This window comes from Gadus chalcogrammus, chromosome 10, assembly GCF_026213295.1.
Source record: "Gadus chalcogrammus isolate NIFS_2021 chromosome 10, NIFS_Gcha_1.0, whole genome shotgun sequence".
Classification (NCBI taxonomy): domain Eukaryota; kingdom Metazoa; phylum Chordata; class Actinopteri; order Gadiformes; family Gadidae; genus Gadus; species Gadus chalcogrammus.
In genome coordinates this window covers 7746466-7764289 of record NC_079421.1, presented here as the reverse complement: position 1 = coordinate 7764289, position 17824 = coordinate 7746466, and the positions used below count along the sequence as shown (strand labels likewise).

The 17824-nt window shown below is 48.3% G+C and overlaps 1 protein-coding gene across 1 annotated transcript; it reads left to right on the top strand.

The window, feature by feature from the left end:
• The first annotated feature begins 174 nt into the window (after positions 1-174).
• On the top strand, positions 175-17652 carry kdm2ab (lysine (K)-specific demethylase 2Ab). Its single transcript, XM_056600624.1, has 23 exons — positions 175-431; positions 845-883; positions 2145-2283; positions 2522-2600; positions 2739-2785; positions 2989-3167; positions 3335-3441; positions 3591-3684; positions 8664-8817; positions 8914-9029; positions 9297-9423; positions 9650-9927; positions 10056-10133; positions 10222-10482; positions 11676-11804; positions 11944-12030; positions 12116-12307; positions 12415-12444; positions 12590-13590; positions 13698-13861; positions 14220-14366; positions 14455-14670; positions 16092-17652. The coding sequence occupies exons 2-23, from the start codon at positions 848-850 to the stop codon at positions 16271-16273; spliced, it is 3843 nt and encodes a 1280-aa protein (XP_056456599.1). The 5' UTR covers positions 175-431; positions 845-847; the 3' UTR covers positions 16274-17652.
• Positions 17653-17824: the final 172 nt, after the last annotated feature.

The window sequence follows — 17824 nt, the reverse complement described above, 5'->3', positions numbered from 1 at the left end:
TGAAAACATTCTTTCAGTTCTGAAGCGCTAAGCCATGTCTCGAACTGTGCCTAACAAATATTAATCGTCCGTCTGTCTGTGTTAAACGTTGGGACGCGGTGCAGTACACTTCTTCCAGAAATGAATTCGCGATAAAGATAAATAGCAATTTCCTTGTCCAATCGTGTTCATGCTGTGCTCGGCTCCCCTTCTCTGATTTGCCGGTATGGATGTGGAGGCGGGTCTTCTGTCCTGGTCGTGTGTTTTGTGACCAGCTGAAAATGGCGTCTCGTAGCGAAGCGTCTTAACTTTATCGGACAACAACACCCAGAGCAGCCGTAGATATTAGAACCAAGGGTACGACATGGGGGAGGGCTGGACCGAGAGGCTACACGCACATTGACCCAGAAACAACACCTTAACACCCATAACGCCAAGGACTTCATAAAGAGGTATGATTAAAAAAGTATAACAACTGAAGCTAATCTCCGATAGCCGAGGCTAGCCCTAGCATCTAGGCTACTTAAGAAAGGAGCCGCGGCTCGGCTCATTATGACGGCGGTCAGGAGGACCGGGAAAGACCGAGACCGTGCTGCGGTATCAGTCGATATCAGTACCGTCTCCTCCGTGTACCGAGGACCCCGCGGGGTTTGACGTCCCGTAGCCTGGACGGGAACACTCTTATTGTTGGTCGACGCTAGCCTGCTAGCCAAACACTGCTAATGTGAGCTAGGCTATAGAGCTAGCTGCTCACGGGTCGCTTCGGATTCCCGGGTTGATTAACCTCACAATCTACACATTTAATACACATTAACATTACTGTATAGCTTCTGTGTTGAACCTGTGACCCTTCTCTCTGCTGAAGGCGATGGAGGACCCGCACCCGCGCTACAGCAAGCGGCTGGTGAGTCGCTACTCACTGTCATTGTTTGGTCTCCTTCACCCATCAACTCAACCAAATTGCCGTTATTCAGTTAATACGGTTATCAAAAACATGTATACTATTACTACAACTACTATAAAATACTACTATTTTAAACAGAGTATGTGGCTCTGGCCATTCTGTATTTTATTTAAAGTCGCTTACACTAATGAGAGCCTTCCAAATCAACAAGACATTAGTATTATATAACTACGATATACTATATTAGTGCTATATTAGTAATATATACTCTATTATTACTAAATTAGTCTCATACACTCCTATTACCGTACCACTAGTCATTTAGCAAACCATATTACTATATGCCTTTAAACTTGTTCTTGAACCACAATGGATCTTTATAACAGGCACTCGCCTTAACCTATTCATGTAATAATGGTTTTATATTTTCCTTATCTTGCTTTGTTTTATGGATAATACTTTTTAAAGATTAATAATAGACTTGATGATTAATTCGGGGTTGGGGGGAAGGGTTATTTAGGCTTCATCCATCTGCCAGCCAAGCCGCTGCAGAGGATGAATTTAAGTTAGGAAGGAGGGGGTGGCATTGTGTATGGAAGATTAACCCCTGCTATTGTACTAATGCATTGTTTGGCTTGGATTGGAACTATTGAATAGTTGGCGGCGGCCTGATTGTTGTTCAGGCAGCCAAGGAATTAATGTTGTGTCGCTCTCTTCTTTCTTACATAATGGTAAATGTTTTTATGTAATTTATTACACTATCCTTGTAAATATTTGAGAAAATAGGCTATTTGGTATGATTGCCATTATTTAATAAATATAGCAGCCATTTAATGTTTAGTAAGCAATCTCTATTGCCTGTTATGCAATTTTTTGACTGATAGCTACAATTTAATACTAGCTGCTCGAGTTCACACGGGGAACACAATTTTGTAGAATATGGGCCAACAGCAAACCTTTCATCACAGACTATAAATGTTCAATTATATATATATATATAGATATAGATGGACAGATAGTACCCATTGAACAGTTTACCATTCATACATTGTTGTCTTGTGTAACTATGATCCACATCCAAGCCTCACTGCTATTTTATTTCCTTGCTGCAGATGTGTTTTATTGAAAACATTTCTTAATTGCCCTGTGACCAAGAGCCAACCTTCTTTCATTAAAAAATGTCAGAATGGAAAATCCTACCTGTCTCATAGTAAGCAGGTGTGGTTGAGCTTGTGTTGAGTGTCTCTCCGTCGGTCTATAGCGCACAGGCACCCGGCGGCGCTACCAGGATGATGGCATCTCGGACGACGAGATTGAGGGGAAGCGAACCTTCGACCTGGACGAGAAGCTGCACGGGGACCGCTTCAACTCTGAACTCATCAAGCGCATGGAGGGCAAAGGTCAGGTTAAACTATTAAAGCAAACTAATATTTACCTTTCTTTCTAAAGAACCATTTTATCTTCTGTTGTGTGAAGTGGAATTGCTTTGCATATACTCTTCAAAGTAGGGTTGTAAAAGCAATAAAATATGATACAAAAAAATCTGTTTTTGGCATGTATAAACCAAGCTTTTGTTTGATGATTTATTTGAGTGCTGCTTTGATAACTGTTTCTCGTCCTTCTTGGTCTTGTTTCCAGATTTCACATTCAAGTACATACAGAGGGAAGGCCTCAGAGACCCCATTATCTTTGAGAAGGCAGATGGACTAGGCATAGAGTAAGGTCCTCCCTCCAACCACTACACTTTTCTTTTATTTTTCCCGTTCAGTTCAAACACTATGATTTGGCAAGCCCTTTGTCTAAACTCCCTCAGAGATTAAATTTATATTTTAATTATATTTTTGTTGTCTTTCAGAATGCCGGACCCTGACTTTAGTGTAAGCGATGTCAAGTTGTTTGTTGGTAGGTGCCATTTATGTGTCCTTCATGACCACGAATACCTTTTTGCTCAGTTTTATCATCTATACAAATTCAAACCAGAATTTGTTTTCTACTTTTTTGTTAATAGTGTGATATGAATTCGTTTCTATTAATAAAAACCGTCCTTATACTCCATGGATGCGGTGGCATTATGCTCTGTGATGCTCACTCCCTCTGTCCCACAGGCAGCCGGCGCATCGTGGACGTGATGGACGTCAACACCCAGAAGGGCATCGAGATGTCCATGGCCCAGTGGCGCCGCTACTACGACACACCCCCCTCTGAGCGGGAGAAGCTCTACAACGTCATCAGCCTGGAGTTCAGCCACACCAAGCTGGAGAACCTGGTGAAGCGGCCCGCATCGGTCAGTGTGCTGACAGTACTAACCTCAGATAACACAGTGGCACCACACCAGGCCCCAGCAGCAATTTGTACTCGTTGGTCAATGTTTTTCCTTGGCAAAATGCATTGTAAATATTTTGTATGGAATTAGATTGCGGAGAAGAAGTTGTTTCCTCCTCTGACCCACAGGTGGACCTGATAGACTGGGTCGACAACATGTGGCCACGGCACCTGAAGGAGAGGCAGAGGGACTCCACCAACGCCATCATAGACATGCACTACCCCAAAGTACAGAAGTGAGTCTCTCTCCAGCAGATGGAAAAAAAAATCGGACTCAAGATTCAAAATAATTCTTCCTCAAAACGAATTAAATTCCTTGTAACCCTCCCACCTGACGACCTGCTAGAGTTGTGTGGTGCTCTACATCTGGTGTGTCTCTCCCCAGGTACTGTCTGATGAGTGTGCAGGGCTGCTTCACAGACTTCCATATTGACTTTGGAGGCACATCTGTTTGGTACCACATCCTGCGAGGTGAAAAGGTCTGTTCTGATCCCCATGTTCTGTGGTGATAAACTAGAGATGCTGTTGCTACTACTTGCTATAGGTTTAGTGTTGGGCATTGAACAGACAGATTTTATTAAAGGTCCCATGGCATGGAAATCTCACTTTATGAGGTTTTCTAAATATGAGTTCCCCTAGCCTGCCTATGGTCCCCCAGTGGCTAAAACTTGCGTTCGGTGTAAAACGAACACTAGGTGTTCTGCCCGCCTTTGGAAAAAAACGGCGGCTCAAGCGCGCTGATTTGGAATGTAGTCCCATATGTCGTCATAAAGGATCTAAGCTCCTCCCCTTTTTCTGCCTTTCCCGCCCAGAGAATTTGGCCCGCCAATGAGACACGACCGTGTGAGCTCCTCATGTGTGTGATTACACACACTGTAACGCAAGTGTTTGCTGTTGGTGTCATGGCGTATACCATGTTGGTTCTTTTACGTCTCTTGTATTTCCACTAGGGGTGTGACGAGATCTCGTGCCACGAGATCTCGCGAGATTAAACTCGACGATATTACCCAATTTTAAATAATTTGTTTGCACTTGAAAAAAAGAGAAATATTAAATTAAATTTATTTTACTTCAACTTTTATACATTTTAGTTTTAGTTTCAATTTCATGCATGTAAAGAGTTATAATAAAACATTTCAAAATGCATGTGCAACTCGGTTAAGTACCTCCTGGACTTTTACTTCAACTTTTATACATTTTAGTTTTAGTTTCAATTTCATGCATGTAAAGAGTTATAATAAAACATTTCAAAATGCATGTGCAACTCGGTTAAGTACCTCCTGGACGTGGGCGGGGTCGGCTGCACGAAAGGGCTGTGACGTATTTTTGTACGCGACGCAAACAACACCTACGCAACCCACACATGGACAGAACCCACATAACAACAATGGAGGACATCGAAAACATTACTATTTAGCTGGCATGTTGAAGAAGTGGAATATGTTGGCTGCTATGGCTGTTACCAGCATGGTTGCCATGTCGCTCTCGTGACTTCGTCACACTCTCTGGCCAATCAGTGGCCGGCCGTCTGCCGACGTTACCTTTTAGCATCGGCTCAGCTCGCTTGGAACCTAGAGCGAGGCGGTACTAAAAAAAGCAGCCACTTCAGGTACCAGATACCATGTTTTCGCGGTGGAAACGCAAAAAATGCGAGCTGAGTCGAGTCGAGTCGGTACCATGCAGTGGAAAAGCGGCATAAGCGTATAGGGAACGATTTCGAACACAGCTAAAGACAGCCAGAATGATGTCGGAAAATACCCGTACTACCGTCGAAGATGACCCCGCCAATTTTAAATCATTTGTTTGCACTTGAAAAAAAGAGAAATATTAAATTAAATTTATTTTACTTCAACTTTTATACATTTTAGTTTTAGTTTCAATTTCATGCATGTAAAGAGTTATAATAAAACATTTCAAATGCATGTGCAACTCGGTTAAATAAAAGTCTGTTGGTCCAGTCATATATTTTGTCAGTTTTCTTAAAATCTCGTCTCGTCTCGTTCTCGTGAACCCAATATCGTGTCTCGTCTCGTCTCGTGAGTTGAGTGTATCGTCGCACCCCTAATTTCCACAACAAGACTTTAGTCAGGTTTATCTCAGCCATGGTTTAGAAGGAATGGCTTTGACTCCCTGAAGTACATGAACTGCAACATGGTGCCTGACGCAGGTTGCCGCAGGGCACCACCGCCGCGAAGCACCACCGCCCGGCAGCAGGCAGCGTGCCTTTCAGTCTACTTAAGATTGATGTGGAAGTGGAAGAACCAGAGACGTGGGAGATCCCAACGAAGTTGTTTGTGATTCATAATATCGTCTGGAGGCGCACACAGCTTTTGGCCATGATAATATGCATTATATGATATTATTGAGATATAGAGCTCCAGGACTGTAACGCAAGTGTTGTACACTTCCTTGTTATTTGGATAACCGTTCTGCTGTTGGTGTTATGGCGCATAACACGTCTGATTCTCGTCTCTGGTATTTCCACAACGAGACTCGTAGTGGGGGTTATCTACGCCATGGTTGAGAATGAATTTGGGGAAAGAAACTTTGGCTTTGCCTCCCTGAAGTACATGAACCACAACATGGAGGAGAAAGGGATTGTTGGCCGCGAATGTCTCCCGCCTGAGCCCCACTTCCGGCTGCCGAGGGACCACCGCCTCGGCGCTGCAGGAGGCGATGGTGCCTAAGCGCTGACCGCTGCCTCGGCAGAGAGGCTCCGGTTGAGACAACCGCGGTCAACAATCGCGGGCAACAATTCTTTCTCCTCCATGTCGTGGTTCAGTCTACTTCAGATTGATGTGGACGTGGATGAACCAGAGACGTCGAGAACCCGATGCGGTCGTTTGAGATTCATAATATTGTCTGGAGGCTCACACCGCTTTTGGCCTTGATAATATATATTATATGATATAGATATCTATGTATAATATGATATTATTTAGATATAGAGCTCCAGGACTCCCGTGCGTTCTAGAATATTTACAGAACACGGCTAAAGGCTGTGTGCCCCTCGCCATTGCGATACATCCACTGTAAACAGAGCGCATGGTACCGTGGCTGCAAGCTTCTCAGGGCCACACCCCCACCCTCCTCCTTGACCTGCCTCTCCTCCTCATTTGCATTAAAGCTACAGACACCGAAACGGCGCATTTGGGGAAAGCTCAATGTGCGACTGGCTCGTAGTGGCTGTAATTCTGCACCACAGCTGAATTTCGGGAATGTCTCCAAATACTGTGTTTGGGGCCTACTAATATCTATCTTAAAGATCCCATGCCATGCTATTTATGGATGCTTTAATATAGGTATTAGTGGGCCACAAATACAGTATTCAAAGACGTCCCCGAAATTCAGCCGTGGTGCAGAGTTACAGCCACTCCGAACCTGTCGCACATTGAGCTTCCCCCAAATGCGCTGTTTCGGTGGGCGTGTCAAGGCAGGTCAAGGAGGGGGGTGGGGGTGTGGCCCTGAGCAGCTTGTAGCCACAGTACAATGCGCTCTGGTTACGGTGGGCGTGTCAAGGCAGGTCAAGGAGGGGGGTGGGGGTGTGGCCCTGAGCAGCTTGTAGCCACAGTACCATGCGCTCTGTTTACGGTGGATGTATCGCAATGGCTCGTAGAAACCCATATTATAAATAGATATCTATATAATATAAAATAATATATAATGTATATTATCACCTGGCCCTGAGCAGCCCACGGTACCATGCGCTCTGTTTACGGTGGATGTATCGCAATGGCTCTTAGAAACCTATATCATACATAGATATCTATATCATATAATCTATAATATATATTATCACCTGGCCCTGAGCAGCTTGTAGCCACGGTACCATGCGCTCTGTTTACGGTGGATGTATCGCAATGGCTCTTAGAAACCCATTTAATACATAGATATCTATATCATAATATATATTATCACGGCCAAAAGCTGTGTGAGCCTCCAGACGATAGGCTATTATGAATCTCAAACGACCGCGTCTTCTTCAGATTGATGTGGAAGTGGAAGAACCAGAGACGTCGGAGAACCCGACGAAGTCCTTTGCGATTCATTATATCGTCTGGAGGTGCACACAGCTTTTGGCTGTGATCATATGTATTATTTGATATAGATATCTATGTATTATATGATATTATTTAGATGTAGAGCCCCAGGATTGTAACGCAAGTGTTGTACACTTCCTTGTTATTTGGATAACCGTTCTGCTGTTGGTGTGATAACACGTCGGACTCTCGTCTCTGGTATTTCTACAACGAGACTCGTAGTGGGGGTCATCTCAGCCATGGTTGAGAATGAATTGGGGGAAAGGAACTTTGGCTTTGACTCCCTGAAGTACATGAACCACGACATGGAGGAGAAGGGGATTGTTGGCCGTGAATGTATCCCGCTTGAGCCCTGCTTCCCGCCGCCTCGGCAGCGGTCAGCGCTAATCACCGCCTCCTGAAGCGGTGGTCCATCGGCAGCGAGGCTCCGGCGGGAGACGACCGCGGTCAACAATCCCTTTCTCCTCCATGTTGTGGTTCATGCCTACTTCAGGGAGTCAAAGCCAAAGTTCCTTTCCCCCAATTCATTCTCAACCATGGCTGAGAAAACCCCCACTACGAGTCTCGTTGTAGAAATACCAGAGACGAGAGTCCGACGTGTTATCACACCAACAGCAGAACGGTTATCCAAATAACAAGGAAGTGTACAACACTTGCGTTACAGTCCTGGAGCTCTATATATAAATAATATCATATAATACATAGATATCTATATCAAATAATACATATTATCACGGCCAAAAGCTGTGTGCACGTCCAGACGATATAATGAATCCCAAAGGACTTCGTCGGGTTCTCCGACGTCTCTGGTTCTTCCACTTCCACATCAATCTGTAGTAGACAGAACCGCGCGCTGCCTGCTGCCGGCGCAAGGCACCACCGCCCGGCTGCCCGCTGCCGGGCGGTGGTGCTTCACGGCGGTGGTGCCTCGCGGCAACCGGCGGCAGGCAGCATGTCGCAGTTCATGAACTTCGATGTCGTTCTGCCATTGCATTCAAAATTCTGTAACTAGCCTGTTACTATGAACTAAGCAACTACCATACACGTATTAGCATTTAGCACTAGCTCAATCACGACTCCTTCAGAATTCTTGTGGGTGGTTACGAACCAACCAAGTGGGCAGGGCCATGAATAATAGTTTGACAACGCTACGTCACAGTGTCACCTTATCCAGATTGGCTCATTTCTTCTGCCTTTTTCCTTTCATTGCCTATTGCATTCAGCAGACAAACTGCATAGATTTCAAACTTACCACAGCTCACAAACTTATTCAGACCTATGTCATTTAACAAACAGGAAAAATGTGATTTTGATGGCATGGGCTCTTTAAAGCAGCCATAAAGTAGCATGCCATGGGACCTTTAAAGCTGAACGCTCTACATCCTCACCTTATTGATGGGCCTTTCTCCCGTGTGCAGGTGTTCTGGCTGATCCCACCCTCGCCCCAGAACCTGGAGACCTATGAGAACTGGGTGTTGTCAGGGAAACAAGGCGATATCTTCCTGGGAGACAAGTGCCATGACTGTCAGAGGATAGAACTTAAGCAGGGATACACGTTCATGATTCCGTCTGGTACGTTAATTCACCATCGCTCACAACATGCGCACACAACACGTGAACACAAGCCGCGCACACACTAGTAACCACTGTTGTGCGCCGTGTCCCCAGGCTGGATCCATGCAGTATACACCCCAGAGGACACGCTGGTGTTCGGAGGAAACTTCCTCCACAGCTTCAACATCCCCATGCAGCTCAACATCTACAGCATCGAGGACCGCACGAGGGTGAGACGCACCGTCTGCACGCCAGCATTAGGGGTCATCAGGCTTCTCTCCGGGATTTGGTTTAACGATTGTTCGGTCTCTTTAACTCAAACGTTATTATTTATGAAACACTGCTATTTATTCAAACCTGAATAAACAGCAGAAATACTTTTTTATTGATGTAGTCAAATTTGTTTTAATTGTGACAGATGGGACGACTCTATTATACCTGAATGTAAATGGAAGCATTTGTAACGCAGGATTAATATCCCCCCCCCCCCCCTCCAGGTGCCAGCCAAGTTCCGCTACCCATTCTACTTTGAGATGTGTTGGTATGTGCTGGAGAGATATCTCTACTGCATGACCAGCACCTCCCACCTCACCCCAGAGTTCCAGAAGTACTCCCTGGGCATAGGTGAGGGTCGGCCACACCCCCCACATACAAACACTGTCATAATCTGTAGTCCTAAACCATCAACATAACTCGTTGTGGTGTAGGGGGCCCTTATTATGACCTCTTTTTTTGGTTATTGGATTTCTTTTTTAGCTCTTCTTTTTTAACCAAAGATGTGTTTGCATCAATGAATGTGATTCATTCCTCACTTTCTTCCCTTCCTCTCTCTCCTCCCTCTCTCTCTCAGGCCTGACCCGTGAGGAGTTCCAGGCCAACAAGCCCACAGACAACGGCGCCCCGGACGGCGCCGACAGTGAAGGCGAGGAGAAGGTCATCACGGAGATGGCAGAGGAGGAGGAGGAGGATTGCAAGCCGGAGCCGGGCGGCGGGCGGCGTGCGGAGCTGACCCCCTACGAGCTGGAGGGCCTTTGGAACCTGGTGGGCAAGCTGGAGGAGCTGCCGGCCAACAAGAAGTGCGTCCCTGAAGGGATCCAGGATGCTGCTGCCCTGCTGGAGGGCATGCGGGTGAGTGTCTCCACCTGGTGGTCCCCAACACCTCTGTTGTTATTTTACCAACATCCTGATCCATTGGATTGATAATAACAACCACTAGGCTGGAGTTCTTCAATGTCTTCTGTTTCTGCTCCTCCCAGGCAGTGCTGAGGCAGCACGCGGCCGACGAGGCCAAGCTCTCCTACACCGGGGAGCCTATCGTCAAGTGGCCTAAACGGGTGAGGAGCTGTCACTCCTGGGGTAAGACAGCCGGCCGTGCGTGGTATTCCAGATTGTAACTGTTCTCCTCTGACCTTCTTTTTCCAGCCGTCGTGGTACCGTTCTCCCACCCCTCCCCCACCCGTGGTCTACCGGCCCCGCGCGGGCCCCTCCCAGAAGCCCCCGACGCCCCGCCCCCTGAAGCCGGTCTCCTCCCTGTCGGTGCTGCGGCGCCGCCGGGTCCGCTGCAAGCGGTGCAACGGCTGCAGCAGGAAGGAGTGCGGCAGCTGCCAGTTCTGCCACGACATGAGGAAGTTCGGCGGCCCAGGACGCATGAAGAAGGGCTGCGTCATGAGGCAGTGCCTGGCGGTGAGGACCCCTGAATGGCTGATTCATAGTGGAGGAACACAGTAGTCCATGAGCTCTAGTCCAACAGCTCAATGTGCTCTAGTCAGCGTTCACGCTAGACTTTTTCTTGGGCGGACAAATGTCAGACACTATTCCAGAATATCGGACATTTGGGATATCTTCCGGACGTTATTCACTAATAATTAAATAATCACCAAAAGTCCACATTTAAACGACAAACGACACAAACTAAGTTGCTTCAATAAATGCCATTTATTAAATTAGCCTAGGCAAAAAAAACATAACGGCCATTCTCGGCAAAAATGGTAAACGGGTAAAAAATAATTAATTGGATAATTGAAATTCTTGCAGGTTACTTTCGGCGCAACTTCATGGCATGGAAGTGCTCCGCTGCTCGCGAAAAGTTGAAGTCTTTCAACCCCAGCCCAAGGCTCGTTATGCGCATCAGCCTCGTCACCTTTTCCTCAGCTAGGCGGTTTCTGATAGATGTTTTAATCCTGTTTTGGAGAGAAAAGGCTCGTTCCGCAGGAACACTGGACACGGGGATTGTACTGGTGATTTTGGCCAGCTTTGCCCAGTCGGGAAAGATTTGTGTGTTCACACCAAACGCAACGGGGCGACAAGATCCCATACAAAGTGAACGTAGAGACGCGTATCGGACGAATTTTTCGCGAGTGAAAACAGGCAACAAGTTTTCATTTGTCGCGCCACACTTTCGCCGTGCACAGGCGAGCGCGTTCACGAGGATTTGTGCCGCGACAAATTTGCTCGAGTTGAAATATTTCAACTTTGACGCGAATTTCGCGTGATGACAGCCTATCAGCGTTCAACAGTGTGGCCACTGAGTGACATGTGTATGCATGTGCGGGTGCACTGCGCGCGTTCATGAATGCACGTTCGTGTTTGTTACTGGTTTTCATATGCTACTGATTAATTCATACATAAATGTGAACTTCTTTCTTTTTTTTTCTCCGACATGTGGGCCGTTTACATTTTATTATACCGGCCATGCGTGCGTCCAATCGGCCAATGTCTGGCTATAGCCGGCTAACGTGAACGCTGGCTCTAGTTCATGTGCTCCATGAGTTCTAGTACATGAACTCTAGGCCATGAGTTCTAGTCCAGGTGATGTAGTCTGTGGGTTCTGCTGAAGCATAAGAGCAGCTTGCCTGACTCCTCTGATCTCTGTTTAGCCCGCCCTGCCCAACACAGCCCGCTGTGCTGTATGTGGTGAAGGGGAGCCGGAGGAGTCCAACCCCTCCACTCACACACTCATGGAGTGTTCCAACTGCGCTGAGATCAACCATCCCGAGTGCATGACGGTTTGTCTCTCAACACACTAATGTAGCTGTGTCCAGTTCTCAATACATTCCCAGGTGAACTGGAGTATCTCAACACACTAATGTAGCTGTGTCCAGAGCTCAATGCATTCCCAGCTGATGGACGGTTTGTTTCTACCAGGAGCCCGGCGAGGGGAGAGTTAACAAGGACCTGCCCAGCTGCTGGGAGTGTCCCAAGTGTTACCGTGGCAAAGGCTCCGGTTCAGAGGTGAAGCCGCCATATAATCAGACCATTGTTCCCAGTATGTCGGACCTGAACCCCTTGTTGACTCCCATCCTCTTTCTCCCGTCAGTCTTCAAGTGACGAGGACAGTGTGGCGTCGGTGGGCTCTGCCTCCTCGCGGCCATCCAAGCTGGCCCACCGGGAGGGCCATGGCCAGGGCCCGGCTCCACGGACAGCGCCCCCGCCCTCCCAGAGGCTGCTACTGCAGCACCAGCAGAGCCGCAAGAGAGCCAGCCCCCTGGAGCTGCGTCTGAAGAAGAGAGTGAGCGGGACACACCAACTCGGGCTGAATCAACGTATGTGTATCAGACACTGTGACCATGAACCACGGCTCCTCTTTTGATTTATCTTCTCTTGGTTTTTCTGTAGATAAAAATGGAGCGCCGAAAACTCTTGGCGGTGAGAGACCGGTTTTGTTTCATATAAATATCAGATCATATAACTAGTAGATTTCTTAGTATTTCACCTGCATAAGGCTCAGTCTCCCAGTGTGGCCGAGAGTGACTGTGGGGAGGTCGTCTGTGTTTCTCTCTCTCTCTGGTAGAAGCACTCTCTGGAGCGTTCGCCCGCGCGGCTGTCCTCCAGCTTGCTGCCCAGGATGCGGTCCCCGGCCAGCAGACTGTCCCGGAGCCGAGGCCGGGGGGCCCTGTGGGGGCGTGGCACGTCTTGCCGCATCTCCCACGCACCCCAACCCCCCACAACCACCTTCCAGCAGCAGCCCTCCCCCAGCTCGCCGGCAGAGCTGCGGGGGGAGCCGCGCAGGGGGAGAGGCCGGGGGGTGAGGTTGAGAGGAGGAGGTGCAGGGCGGGGGCGCTTAGGGGGTCGGAGTCACGGAGAGATGGATGAGAGCGACGACGACAGCACCACCAGCAGCAGCAGCAGTGGCAGTGAGGAAGAAGAGGAGGAAGAGGAGGGCAAGGAGAACCTGCCCGAGGCCAGAAGAGGAGGCAGGTCAGCCAAAGACGGAGGACTCGAGGACGTGGAAGAGGGGGACGAAGGGGAGGAGGAGATGGAGCAGGACAGCAAGGAGAGCCTGACCCTCACACTCCAGCGGCTGTCCAAGGCCAGGAGTGACCCCACCACCATCGTCCCCAAGCTAGAGGCGGCTGTCGCCCGCCGCTCTACCGTATCCAACGCGTACAAGGCGGCCCGGGCGCTGGCCCGGGCGCTGATCCGGCCCCCCATCAGAACCTCCAGCACCCGGGGGGAGCAGCAGCTGGCGGACAGACACACCGCGCTGCCTCCCCTGCGGGGCGGTCCCACACACAAACCCCGGGTAGGACACCCGGACGGCTCCAAGCGGCCCTGCCCGGGGCGGCCTGACAGACCCAGCAACGGGGCCTCTTCCTCCTCCTCGTGTTCCTCCTCCTCACAGGCCACACCCCGCCTGCCTCTGGCCGCCCTCCAGGGGGGGGCGGAGGTTGACCGGGATCCCGGGATGGGGGCCCCCGCCTGCGAGAGGGAGGTCTGGGTGTCGGTGTTCAGCTACCTGAGCCGGGCCGACCTGTGTGTCTGCATGGCGGTCTGCAAGAGCTGGCATAAATGGTACGGCTCTCGGGACCACCCGTCAAGCTTACATGAGGTTAAATACTAATCGAAATTATATATTTATATATATATATAGAGACTGACACTCGTGCGTTTGTCATCAGGTGTCTAGACAAGCGGTTGTGGTCGAGGATCGACTTGAGCATCAAGCGCACCATCACCCCCCAGGCGCTGACGGGCATCATCAAACGGCAGCCCCTCATCCTGGACCTCTCCTGGACCAACATCTCTAAGAAGCAGCTGGGCTGGCTCATCGGCCGGCTGCCTGGTGAGACCTGCAGTCCAGGGCCTCGGACTCCGGTATCAGACCGGGCTCGTTGTAGTGCTGACCTCCAGCCCAAGGGACCTTGTTAAGGGCCCGGGTTAAGAACACCTGCTGAGAGATGCTCTCACTCAATTCTTTCATTTAGACTAAAATCAGAAATAAATAACGATAATGGAAGGATTTTCTCTGGCCAAATTATTGACCTGGTCATTCCTCGGACTCTAATCGTACCATCAAAATCTATAATCGGAACATCTCTAAAATACATATGCATCGCCTACCTAGTACATTTTCATTGCTACATATGGGAGTTATACGGGACAGTTATGTGCCTGTCTGTAACGTGACCTCTTTATTCCAGGGCTGAAGGACCTGATGCTCTCGGGCTGCAGCTGGTCGTCCATCTCAGCCCTCAGCTCCTCAAGCTGCCCACTCCTCCGCTCGCTGGACCTGCGGTTTGCAGACGGGGTCAAGGACTCTCAGATCAGGGACCTGGTCACTCCTCCAGGTGAGCATTCTTCTATATTTTATATAATGTTCTCTGGGCTGAGACGCATAGTGTAGAGATCCCCCCCCGGCCCTCTCTCCCCCTCCAGGCTGTGATAACCGCAGCCAGCTGCGCAGCATGCAGTGGTTCCGTCTGTCGGGGCTGGAGATCAGCGACTCCACGCTGCGGCTGGTGATCCGCCACATGCCCCAGCTGACCCGCCTGGACCTGTCCAGCTGCGCCTGCCTCACCGACAACTCCATCAACCTGCTGACGGCTGTGGGCTCGTCCACACGCAACACGCTCACCGACATCAACCTGGCAGGTGAGGAGGAGGGGCTTGGAGAGGGGCCCAAGAGCACACCTGAGCAGAAAGCCGGTTGATCCTAAGGAAGGAGGAGGACGGGCTAAGAGAGAGCCTTCAGGGCACACACCTGAGCGAGGAGGAGGGGGAGCTCAGCGGGAGCTTTCAGGGCACACACCTGAGCGAGGAGGTTGAGCTTAGAGGGAGCCTTCAGGGCACACACCTGAGCGAGGAGGAGGGGGAGCTTTCAGGGCACACACCTGAGCGAGGAGGGGGCCACTCGCACTAGGGCCGCGCCCCGTGCCCGAGCTCATTTGCATACTAAAGTCTAGAACGTTTGGCTAGTGTGACCACGCCATCCGTATTCCAGCACGGAACAGCCCCTTGGCCACGGCACACTTGAGAGGTGTGCCGTGGCCAAAGAAAGTACAGATGCTAATGAGATGACACGCGCACACGTGCGGATACGCAACGTGAGCTGGATGACGTAGTCCTTGCGCGACCCTTCTTTCTTTATAGGTCCATGCCCTTCTTCCCCACAACAATCATTTTAAAAATTGGCGGCAAGCGGTTCACGAGTGGGCCGACGACAGCATTCACGTTGTTGTTCTCCATTGTTGTTATGCCGGCGAGGACGCTTGGTGATGACGTATGCATCTTATTACGACGTGATGACGTATGTATGAAGGAGCAATCATGCCCAGGCCACGGCCTTTGGGAGCAGTGTGACCATGGGCCAGCGGGGGGAGTGGGGAGGGGGAGAATCGTGCTGCAGGAAGATTAACTTGTGTATGTATGTATGTATGCATGCATGCACGCACGAGTTGGCTCATGAGGAAGGAGATGAAGGCACACGTGTGATTAGAAATATTGTACAATTTATTCAGAGTGACGGAATCTGAAAAAATTTGTGTACAAAGATGGATAGTAGGTGAAAAATGAACAATACACAGTGTGTCACTGTGACTCACTGTTACACTGTAACAAAGCAGTGGAAGAAGGGTTGCAACCAAATCTATTAGGGTGACGCCAAAGGAGAAAGTCAGTAGATCATTTGTTCAACCCAGTCGGGACAACGACGACACAACTTCCCAGACTGAGGAGTTTCACCTCAGTCTGGGAAAACGGCGCAGAAAAACGGTGCAGAACTAGTTTGAACCAAACAATACGTGCAGACAGTGAGGAGGGAACCGACCAGTTGGGTTTCTTTAATTTCAACAGACTTTCTACACCACTGATCTTCTTAGGCGTGCTGAGGCCCGTCAGTATTAGTGCATTGAATAACACACTAATAGTGAACTTTTATTTATTTTTAATTTATAGTAAATGTAACAGAAGCTTTATGTTGGTGGCTTAACATTATTTGGGTAGTAGCTAAAAACGGACTGTTCTCTTCAATATTTCCAATCTGTTTTAATGGCCGCTGTGTGCCTCCTCTTCAGGCTGCAACCGGCTGACGGACACGTGTCTGAAGTACCTGCGCCGGCTCTCCTGCATTTCCCTGCTGGACCTACGGGGCTGCAGAGGGGTGTCCCGCAAAGCTTGTGAGGCCTTCATCTCCGAGCTGTCGGTCAACACCCTGTACTGCCTGTCGGATGAGAAGCTCATCCAGAGGATCTCCTAGAGCAGGAGAGGAGGTGTGCAGCTGGCACCTCGCTCAGGACACCGCAGGGGGATACTTCCCAATAGGGACAGACTTCCCAGTAGGGACAGACGCTTGCACTTGTACGTCATAATGGTTGGGCCAACCATGAGGAACTGGGAGCACTTATTGAACTGGTGGGGTGGGGTTGAGCTTCTGGACTAGGACAACATTAGTTCATTGCGATGTTGTGTACATTTCTTTTTTCATGTACTGACAAACAGACTCAGGAGTTTTTTGGAATTTGGGAAACTACTATACTAAGTGTGCGTCAAAGTGGGAATATAAATATATATATATATATATATATATATATATATATATATGGATCCCCTAAAACCCTTTTTCTTTTACAAAGCTGTTCCCAACTTTCATTATCTATGTTCACAGCAATTGTAGATTTTCCAGCTGTGATCTATTTTTTATTCGTTATCTTGGTACTACTGGTTGTATGGTATGCTGTTGGCAGAAGGACCCAAACATTTTGTTCTATTTTGGTTCGTATGCACCCAGGAAAAGGTTTCATGTTTGGTAGTTTATTTTAGTCTTATTTTCAACCATCTATTGTAGACTAAAATATTTTAGTTCTGACACACTCCCTCTTTTCAAAAGGACGAATAATTTTATTATTAAGTAAAGTATCTGGCACTTTTAAAGTGTGGTATATTAGTCTTAAGTTTACCTGTCTATTTATAACAAGTTCCTACATGGGTACAGCTTCCCCTCGGTGTAGATGCATCTGTACACAGAGAAGATGGGGACTCACTGTGCTACTGTGTTGTCGCTTAAGAAGGGTACCAGGACTGTCTCAAACACACACAGCCACACAGTGTGGATGGGTATACAGTATAAATGGGCAGGTTCTAACCAAAAAGCAGAGTGAAGGGTGGATGTGAGTGCGTCTCAAATAGCCGTTACAATTCAGGTGCTATTCTTCCCAGACTCCTTTTTTGTTTTGTACAGCGGTAAGATTTAGAGCAAAATGTTAATATTCTAGACGTGATTCCCAGCCCATTTTGATACCGATATTTTGTTTGATTAAGTCAATGTGAGTAACTACTTTCCACAAATGTGTTGAATTCAGTGTACAAACATCCGCTTCTTTTGAATCTATTTTTCTTTTGTTCAGTGGCTATAAAGGGTGTTTTCTGTGAGCCCCGTTCTTGCCAAACTGCTTAAAGAATATAAATATATAAATATATACTTTTGTGTAAATGTGTTTCTCTATTAGATTCTGAGAAACGATATCCTGTAGCATTAATTATTTTCAAAAGCTTTTTCCACTTTATGTTAATGTTGTGTTATTTTTCAAGAAAAATAAAGGGTAACTAGGTCAAGTGAAATTCAGTGTTGAACTTATTTGAAGTCCACTTTATCCATAATCACTTTATCCATAATGTTTACCCTGTTATTCCTGCCACCCCTTTACCCTCTTCTGTGGATCCCATACCCCACCCTGGCTACTCTGTGGAGCCACTATCCCACCCTGGTTGCTCTATAGAGCCTCTACCCCACCCTGTCGTCTCTATAGAG

What these genes read in the sequence shown, in the direction of transcription:
- kdm2ab (XM_056600624.1), top strand. Translation starts at nt 848, where the DNA reads ATGGAGGACCCGCACCCGCGCTACAGCAAGCGGCTG. An exon ending in ACCATCCCGAGTGCATGACG is followed by an intron (nt 11,805 to 11,943) that starts GTTTGTCTCTCA and finishes TGTTTCTACCAG; the next exon opens with GAGCCCGGCGAGGGGAGAGT. An exon ending in CACCGACATCAACCTGGCAG is followed by an intron (nt 14,671 to 16,091) that starts GTGAGGAGGAGG and finishes CCTCCTCTTCAG; the next exon opens with GCTGCAACCGGCTGACGGAC.